The sequence below is a fragment of the Stegostoma tigrinum genome, chromosome 28 (assembly GCF_030684315.1).
Source record: "Stegostoma tigrinum isolate sSteTig4 chromosome 28, sSteTig4.hap1, whole genome shotgun sequence".
Taxonomy (NCBI): Eukaryota; Metazoa; Chordata; class Chondrichthyes; order Orectolobiformes; family Stegostomatidae; genus Stegostoma; species Stegostoma tigrinum.
Genome location: NC_081381.1, coordinates 39,586,467 through 39,596,540, shown reverse-complemented (window position 1 = coordinate 39,596,540; position 10,074 = coordinate 39,586,467). Strand labels below are relative to the sequence as shown.

General features: G+C 42.0%; 1 protein-coding gene across 1 annotated transcript; it reads right to left on the bottom strand.

The window, feature by feature from the left end:
• Nucleotides 1-963: 963 nt before the first annotated feature.
• LOC125466550 (somatostatin-2) lies at nucleotides 964-8,206 on the bottom strand. The gene is made up of 2 exons (XM_048561147.2): nucleotides 7,988-8,206; nucleotides 964-1,400 (listed from the first exon to the last, which is right to left on the bottom strand). The coding sequence occupies exons 1-2, from the start codon at nucleotides 8,090-8,092 to the stop codon at nucleotides 1,188-1,190; spliced, it is 318 nt and encodes a 105-aa protein (XP_048417104.1). The 5' UTR covers nucleotides 8,093-8,206; the 3' UTR covers nucleotides 964-1,187.
• Nucleotides 8,207-10,074: the final 1,868 nt, after the last annotated feature.

The following is a 10,074-nucleotide window of genomic DNA, read 5'->3' as shown; positions in this document are numbered from 1 at the left end:
CAGTATGGACTTGTTGGGCCAAATGGCCTGTTTCCACACCATAGGGATTCTATGATGGATTATTTCTCCCCATCACTTTTCCCTCTCATGCTGTTTAACTTGTAAGCAGCTGGGGTTGCTCTCCTCCTCATGTCCCATTCTTACGCTCCTTAATCTTTTACACACTGCTTTAATCTCCTCCATGCCTCTCTTCCTCACTGATGTTGTGTTCCCAGCACAAGACTTGCTATCTTTTGTTCTGGCTTTCCTTCTTTTGTTATAAGTACCTCTCACTATCACTCACTCTTCATCTTCTATTATTGCTCTTACCCTCTCTTACATGACCTCTCTCTTTTTCTCTGTCACCAGCCTGTGTCATAACAGTTACTTCGTACATATTTTTCTTATTCTTTTTTTTAGATTAGGACGTCACTGTCTAAGCCAGCATTTATTATCCATTTCTAATAGCCCAGAGAGCAGTTGAGAATCAACCACATTCTCATGGGGTCTGGAATCATGTGTAGGCCAGGAGAGGTGCAAATGACCGTTTCCTTCCCCTGAAGAACATTAGTGAGCCAGATGGGTATTTCCAACAATCAATCATCTTTACAGATCATAGTTCATAGAATTCCTACAGTGTGGAAATGGGCCCTTCAGCCCGACAAGTCCCAAATGACCATCAGAGTGTCCCACCCAAACCCACCCACCCAATCTACACACCCCTGAACACTACGGGCAATTTAGCATGACCAATCCACCGAGCCTGCACATCTTTGGGCTGCGGGAGGAAACTGGAGCACCGGCTGAATGTTTTCTTTACACGGAATTCAAATTCCACCATCTGCCCACCAATAATACCACCAGGCCACTGCCTCCCCTACAGCTTTGACTACGACTTCCCTCTCTCACTAAAGACATCAATCCCCTGAACAGATCTCAAACGGAGCTTTGGAAAAGACAAGTCAGTAAAACAATCAAATCAAATTTGATTATTTCCGCTCCACTTTTATTGCTCTAACAGAACGAGCAGCACCACATTGCTGGAAAAGAAATACATACAGGTTGCAGCAAAATTACACACATTCATGCTTTTTTTTAATTTTTCTTGCGCATGAAAGAAATGTAACCCCCAAGAAACAAAGAAAATAAACCACACCAGCTTATGTACAGTGCTAAATCAGTTCCTAGCGACATGACATCGTCTGACGTTAGCAGGAGGTGAAGGTTTTCCAGAAGAAGTTTTTGCAGGATGCCTTCCGCACTCGTGGTAACGGATTGAAGCGGGACCTGTCTTCCACTTTCATCTCTTCCATGTCCTCCTGATCTGGGAACGTGTTCTCAATCCCCATTTGATTGCTGCTGGTGTCAAGCAGTCCAGATAACAGCTTGAGAATGACCTCTTTCCTTTCTTTGTTCAGCTCCTGTCAGGACAAACACAAAACTCATTCACAAAAACCGAAAGAACTGTGGAAGTTGTAAACCGGAAACAAGAACCGGAATTGCTGGAAAAGGCCTGGTATTATCTATGGTAAGAAATCTGAGTAAACATTTCAGGTCCAGTGATGCTTCCTCAGAACTATTCATGTTTGCTGCTCTCTGCAAACCTGTGCCAAATTGTAGTCTGAAGGATCGAGCCCATTTATTTGGCTGAGGTGGAGGTTTTAATTTGTACACATGATGGGTGGCCTGCCATGTGTAAAAGAGTAATTTTTTTCTCCCCCAACCTGAGCCTTTGTACGTTTACTGGTTAAAGAAATACCTTGCAATTATATTGCATCTTTACTCTTCTAGAGCACTTAAATCTCAATTAAGATTTTTTTTCAGAAATGCAGCCATCAAGTTGCACTCAGGAAGGGTCAAGTAACAGTAGTGTTGATTGAGAGGCAAATATTGGTCAGGAAACACACTGAATCATTTACTGTTCTGAGGAAGGGTCACTGGACTTGATACGTTAACTCTGTTTCTCTCTCTCTTAGGCACTGCCAGACCTGCTGAGATTCTCCAGCAATTTCTGTCCTGATGTGGGATAGTCTACATTCATCTGGCAGGGCCTCTGTTTGACATCTTGTCTTGGAAAAGACGCCTCAAACAAGACAGCACATCCTCACAGTCACTTTTTGGCCTAAATTATGTGGTCAGCTCTGTGGAATGGAATGTGAACACTGACTCAGACGTGACAGTGTTGAGTGTCACATTGTTTTTCTGTTCCCGTTACCCCAATCCCCCATCCCACACCTGCACAAGATGCGGCATCTCTTGCTGGTTGAATAGTTTACGCAGTACATGCTATCTTGTAAAACATCAGCTGAGTGTTGCAGTCCAGAGAGTGAGAGTCAGCAGGCTCTTTATTCGCGGAGGCTTCTCTACAAGTGTTGCAGAATGATAACTAGGATTTCTTTTTCCCTTCATTCATTCATGGGATGAGGGCATCAATGGCGAGGCAGCATTGATTGCTCATCCCTAATTGCCCAGAGGGCAGTTAAGAATCAACCACATTGCTGTGGGTCTGGATTCAGACAAGCTATGCAAGCCAGATTGAGTACACACAACAGTGCCTTCCCTAAAGGACTTTAGTGAACCAGATTTGCTTTTTCCAACAATTGATTCATGGTCATCTTAATTACAGATGTTTATTGATTTCAAATTCCACCATCTGCCATAGCAGGATTCGAAACTGGGTCCCCAGAACATTATCTGGGTCAGCAATTCAGCAATAATACCAACAGGCCATCGCCTCCCATGTTACCCAGCCCTTAATCTGATGGGTTCAACCGACTGTAACATCAAAGCCACTTCTCCAACCAATCCAGCAAAGCCCAAGGAATGATCTGCAACATTCAGATTGGCTCATTTACTGGTCGGAAAAATCCAGGAATGGGACTTATTGACTAAATATTTCTAAAACCCATTGCAGGCACAATGGGCTGAATGGCCTCCTCTGCTGTAAGATTCTACGATAATTGTGAATAAGTGCCCTTCCTAAATAAAATAACTGGCTACACTTAAAAGCTTTCACAGAGCAGCATTTAAAATGCCATCAGATTTGTGTTGCTGATGTAATGACTGCATTTGTGACTGTATTTTTACAACCTGTGGAGATACTTCACCACAGGCACTCTGTGTAATTTTCTGCAGAGACAGGATGCAAGTATAAAAGGTGCCAACACATACAAAAAAGTAAAGCTGCATGCAGGATATTAAAGATGAACCATTATTACCTTCCATGTGAAGTCGTACAGCACTGAGCTTAAACAAAGCCCTCTGCCGTTTCAATATTTTAATAAAATAATACACAAGCTGTTGGAGAGAATTTCTTTGTCTTCCTGCACTCGCCATGTAATGTTTCCTTCGGTTACCTAGTCGATTGGAGCCTGGAAGTTAGCTGAAGAACAGCTCAGGAAAATATGAACAATCCCAGCACTTATAGAGCAACAGAATCAAGGTATTAAGAGCTAAAAAGAGCTGATGGCCACAGATCACATAAATCAATCATCAGACACTCCTCCGCTGTGGTCCTGAGTCACACAGTCTCAGAATGCTTTTAGCTGACCTCAAACAAAACAGTCCAGCTGCAAATGACCACAGGGTGTCTATTAATATTTTACATTCCACTAGAAAATTAATGCTTGTGAACTCCAAGCGAAAATAAGATAATGTTCAGTTGATAATTATTCCCCCCTCTAGACCCATACTTACATGATCAGATATTCATAGTCCAGCCTCACACTCAAGTGCATTATTAGGAAGTTCCCACATTTTGCCATTGGTCATCGCCTTAAGGAGCAAAGAAGAGAAAACACAGAACCCCTACTGTGTGGAAGCAAGCCATTCAGCCCATTGAGCCCACACTGGCCCTCCGAAGAGCAACCCAACCCCTACCGTATCTCTGTAATCCAGCATACCCCTTGGCTAATCTACCTAACCTACACATCACTGGACACTGTGGGAAATTTAACAAGACCAATCCACATCTTTGAATGTGGGAGAAAACTGGGGCACCCAGAGGAAACCCACGCAGGCACAGGGAGAATCTGCAAACTCCACACAGACAGTCGCCCGAGGGTGAAATCAAACCCTGGCCCCAGGCACTGTGAGGCAGCAGTGTTAACCACTGACCCACCATCTTGACCCTCTAACCACTGCCCGAGAAATCTTGGAGCAAGGCTTATTTGCAACAAAAGGCAGTCACATGCCGAAACTGTAAAATTCCACATATTATAACAAACCATGGAATGCCTGAGTTTTAATCTGAAAGAGAGATCATTCAGTAGTATCTATGAAGCATTTAGCCTTTAGCCTAATGGAATATAATCTCAGCAACGTTATTAACTGGTCATTTGAGGTTTTAGGGACAGATTTTCCTATCCTTTTTTGAGACAGAGCCAAGCCTGGCTGAGGGTGCCATGCTGAAAGCTGTAAGGCAGTATTGTTGGTAGAACCTCTAGAAAGAAGCTGCTCACAGGCAAGGGATGCAGGAGAGCATCTGCATTTCCTCTAAGCACACAAAGAAGATGGAAGGAACCTACCTCATGTCCCCTCTTGCCTAGGCAGATTGCTTATCAGCAAACAGGCAGGACACCTCAGTACCACAAAGCAAAGAGAAATAAGCCAGAGTCCTGCCTTTGGGTGGATAATCAACACCACTATTTATTCCTTTTGCACATTAATGTTGGTCTTAAGTCTTATTCAGTGGCAAATATCTTGAGGTGGAATAACTGGGGAGAACGATTTTTTAAGGTCACAAAGATCATGCCTCTTTGCTTCCCTCTACTCTCTGTAAAAACAATGTGATTCGCCCACTTGCCTCATTTATCTGAGATAACGGGAACTGCAGATGCTGCAGAATCCAAGACAACAAAGTGTGGAGCTGGATGAACACAGCAGGCCAAGCAGCATCTCAGGAGCACAAAAGCTGACGTTTCGGGCTCTCTGATGAAGGGTCTAGGCCCGAAACGTCAGCTTTTGTGCTCCTGAGATGCTGCTTGGCCTGCTGTGTTCATCCAGCTCCACACTTTGTTGTCTCATTTATCTGTTTCCCCAGTGCATCATATTCCCCTTTAGCAAGGAATCTGATTGGCCAGCAACTTATGACAGATGCAAGAAATAGTCGGAAACGCTGGAGAATCTGAGATAACAAGGTGTAGAGCTGGATGAACACAACAGGCCAAGCAGCATCAGAGGAGCAGGAAAGCTGACGTTTCGGGTCTAGACCCCCAGCTCCTCTGATGCTGCTTGGCCTGATGTGTTCATCCAGCTCTACACCTTGTTATCTATGACGGATGCAAAGTCGTTTCTGGAGTGGACTTAATCACAGTCACAGTCCCCACTCTGCTTCTTGATTCCCTTACCCCCACAACGCATGCACCACTGCCACCCCACCCCCAGCCCTCACCAAAACTCCTTTGCTGTTTCCTGTCCCTCGTACAGAAAATAGGTTTGTAAGAGATGGGAAATTTCCAGCTGCTACAATCCTAGAGATAGAGTGAAGTTGAGCTCATTACCTGACATTACAGTGCTTCAAGATATACTCAACCTCCAAAAATGATACCCAGCGTTCCAATGGATTAAATAACTCCATCTTGTAAAATATTAAATTAATGGCCGAACAAGCTTGTTTTAAAACGACAGGATAATCAGCTTTTCAATCTTGTTAGCTTTTGCTAAACAACAGGCTTAACCAATGCTTTTCAGAGATTCGCATACTGAACCACATTAGCAGCAATTGGACACTCAGAGAGATGACAGGAATGACTGGAGTGAAAAAGGATTTCTGATGAAGGGTCTAGGTCAGAAACGCCAGCTTTTGTGCTCCTGAGATGCTGCTTGGCCTGCTGTGTTCATCCAGCTCCACACTTTCTTATCTTTATTGTCATGCCTGTTTTGACTGAGGGGACTGAAGTTGAAGGTATATTGTTGGGACAGCACAGAAGGAGCTGTATCAGTAACAGGCCTGACCTGTGAAAGGACATTGCTCCCTTAAAATGAAAACGCTATTAATTTTTGGTCATTTTGATAGACACAAAATTTCATCAAAAGCAAGTCTGATTGATGAGCCTTTGAAGCAGTGCGCAGAATTTGTAAATTTATCACCCAAGCTGGAGCAAATGGTTCTATGAAGGCTCCCTCATCCACTCACCTTGAGATATAAGATGAAAACAGGTGACTGTATGGACCTAGCAGTGCTGACCATTGTTCATATAAATGGAAATTAGCATGTGCTATGCATAATCTATTTAATAAAGACTGATCTCAACAGCAGCATTGTCCCTTATCTTTAAATCACTCCTTACCCATGTATCCAATACAAAGTTGTAACACCTGCCCAGGACTGTTCCCTTCAACTCAACAACAAGGAGAGTCCTGCACTTGGTTTCCTTACTCCTTTATAATTAAATAGAAATGTATGTGACAATGCGATCGATTTATTAGGACAGGAGCACCTGTTAGAGATAACAGCAAGGGGAAAATTAATGTGGAATACACACTATAAAAACGAGAACCTGCACTTGGAACTCCAGACATGCATTCACATTGTCGTATTATTAACGTTTTAACAGCTCTGCTGAGCCAGAGGAGCATCAGATATGAGTGCATGAAACAGTCGTACAATTACAACACTGACAGTAATTTGTAGTTGGGGAATCATTTTCAGCTACACGGCACTGAGAACTGAACAATAAGGGGGATGGTGTGGCATCAATGAGCAGAGCTGGTGAGTAAGCAGCCGTGACACTAACAGTGACTGAAGTGACTTAGTCTCATAACAAGGGGCAGTCTTCACAGAGATTGTGCACCAGGGAGGTCAGAGCATGTAGTTTGCACTGTTATTGTTTGTCGGAGCCAAGTGTCTCTGCTTATTAATTCTCCTTCTGCCTTTCAGATTTTTTTTTGACTCTGCCATTCACTCTCCTCACTAAGCCTTACTACTTTTTAAAGCATATTCTGTGCGAGGGAATGAAAGGGTTATTTTCACTTACTTCCAGCTTATCTGTTCAATTTGCTCTTTCTCTCTTCTGATCTCTTTCACTCTCATTTTTTTCCCATTTCTATAGATACGCAGATTTAAGTCGAATTCTGAGAAACTGCTCATGTGAACATGGTATTTGCACTATTAAGAGATAACAAGGTGTAGAGCTGGATGAACACAGCAGGTCAAGCAGCATCAGAAAGCTGACATTTCAGGCCTAGACATTTGCATTATTAATTCTGGTTGTCTTATTCCAGAGCCTGGCTTGTGCGCTGAAGTTTTTGAGGGTTTACAAACTTATTATAGTGATAACTATTGGGGAATAAAACACAAGAGACTCGTCATGCAAATCAGTCACTGACGTCCAAACAAAACTAGCTCCCGTGTAAAAGCAGTTTTTGAATCTCCGACACTGTTCTTCTGCCCCTTGTTCACCTTCTTGCTTTGTCATTCTCAGTTTCTGATGTGCATCCTTACCCTCAGTTTTTGTCTTTCTCTATTTAACATTTGTCAATTAATTTTTACTATTTCCACTACTCCCTCTCTCGTCTTCTATTTTTTTTCTCTATTGTCTCTTTCTATCCGTTCTTTTTGTTTTTTTTCTGTCGCATGCACCTGTTCCCTCCCATTTTAACATGCCCATTCTCTTAGTGCACTCCTCTATTTACCTGTTATTTTCTCGTACTCTCATTTTAGCCCCATTCTCTCTCACTATTAATTTCAGCTCCTCTCAATCTGATTCACTTGCTGGTTTCATCTTCTGAACGATTAATTCCTCCTGCGTAAGAGGTTAAAAATATTATTTCACTGCCCTGTAACAAAATAATGTACTATTCACCCTTTTTTTTACCTCCAATCGACAGCCCTGATGTATGTCATTTGTTTGACTATGAGTTACATTTTCTATAATTGTCAACTAAATTCATCTACCTCCCTCCCACACTGATTCTTACTTCTCGATTCCTTTAAGGTTCTTACTCATTCTCTACACTGATCTATCTTTTGGTCATGTAGGCTCCCACATTTTAAGACTTTACTTACCTGATTTGCCTGAAGACTCAGCCTGTCTTCCAAAGGTGCAGTGGCCTTCACACTGGACACAATGAGCAGTATAGACACGAAGCTCGCTGTCCCCAATAGCTGCATGCTGCCTCTTCTCTCAGTCGCTTGGAATTGGATTGAAGTGGTGCCTTTTCGAGATCTTTGCAATGAGCCTCAACCCCCGAAGCCTCTGTGTGGTCTTGACAGTCTCCAACACCCCTTTTATAATCCAGTCCAGCCCCAGTCACTGACGCACAGACCAAAGCTTCATTAAACATTTAGGCTTCATCAAAGCCACAAAATTACACCCAGTCCAAGATTAACCATTCACTGACCAGATTTAGTTTAGATCCAGGCCATCCGATGTTGAAATTGTGCAATTCTCTGCCTGAAGAAGCGCTGAGGAGAAAGCCTTCAATTCAAAATTAAATTTGATGTTGAATTTCTGTCTCCAGTTTTAAGGCAGGATCCTTTACTTTGGGAACAATGTTGAAATGTTCAGGGAGTGATGGTCACTTCTCTGTGAGAATTTTTCTTTGTGTTAAGGATTTTTGAAAGATTGAGCAAATGTAAATGACTGTCACTGTATCTAATGAGGTCTTCAAAATATGATCAAAAGATCTTCCTCATGATATTTGTGGGATATTATTTGATGACTGAATTTTTTTAAACATGCTAAATCTGATAGTACATTTGTGTCAAAAACTGATTTTCAGTGAAATAGATTGTTTTGTTTTCGTAACATAAACAGTTTCCCTAATCCCTTTTTGTTCACCTGCCTCTCCTGAACATGTTTTATCCTTGGCAAGAACAGTTCGATACCAGCAGATTGTACTCCAGTATTCTGTTCAAGTGCCCCTTTTTCACGTATGAGCCTGGGCGATAGATGCTAGCAAACTATTCAACTATACCAGCATTACAGCTGGTGCCTGATGCCTCACAAGGCATTACTATGTAGCAGTTAGGAACTTGGAAATAAGTACATTCTCCCTTTCCTGTGCCAAGGCTGATGCCAGTTCTGGAGCAACCTGTTAGAGATCAGCTCACTCAATACAAACTTAGCACCAAGCCCAAAGTGAACCCGTAGCAATATAGTATCAGATCGTGCAATTATCACCAGCTGAAAATGAACAATTTTTCTTGGAAAACAAGCCCTTAGTTTAATTAGGCCATTTTCAAATCCCTTGTTTTCTTTCCTGCTTTATTCTTTGTTTTTTTTTCTGTTGGACTTCTTTCATCAGAAACAGGAACTTGTACACCCTAAAGAAGCCAGTGAATTTGCTCAGCCTGGCTCTGTGGTTTTGAGGAATGACCAGATTGTTCAGTCTTTTCATGTGTTATTGCTTCTTCCAGGAGATTGCATGGGGTGAAATGAATTAAGAGGGTCAAGGGCTGCTCAGTTTGAGTGTGGGGTTGTGTGGCGTGCGTGGTGCCTAGACAAAGGCGTAGTATGCACACTAGGCATCACAATGTGCAGCAGGCTTGACAGATTCATTAACCTATCACTTTTTGTGTATTTTTATATCATTTTCACCCATCTATTCACTTCTTTTATTCTTTTCTTTACCAAAATCCTTACAACCAGAGGCAGAGAGAATAAATGGCCTGAGCTATTTCCAAGAACAGGTGCCAGAGCTGAAGATCAGGGACTGACAAATACATAAACTGTATGCAACACTTCCCATAGAATGAAACAGAAAAGAGTTAATTAGCATCTTGTCTCATGTTGCAGCATAATTTAACCTCGTTCATACAAAATGATTATTACACAAAATTTCAAACGATCCAGTTATGCCATTTAAGTAAAACATTTACAGTACTCAAAAAAATTGAACCAACAGATGATATGGGAGTTGAGCAACTTTTAAGAAAAATATATGATTTGTATCTGAAATGCTTCAGACGCAATCAGGTTAATCTTTGGAGTGCACTGATTTGTCATGTGGATAATACAACAATCAGTCTGCGTCATAAACATACTACAATGAGATTTTGGTGATATTAATTCAAGAGGAATGTTGTTCCTGATATCAGGGGGTTCTATCCGCTGCTTACTGGCAAGTGATCTTAAATGCTTATTTGGATAG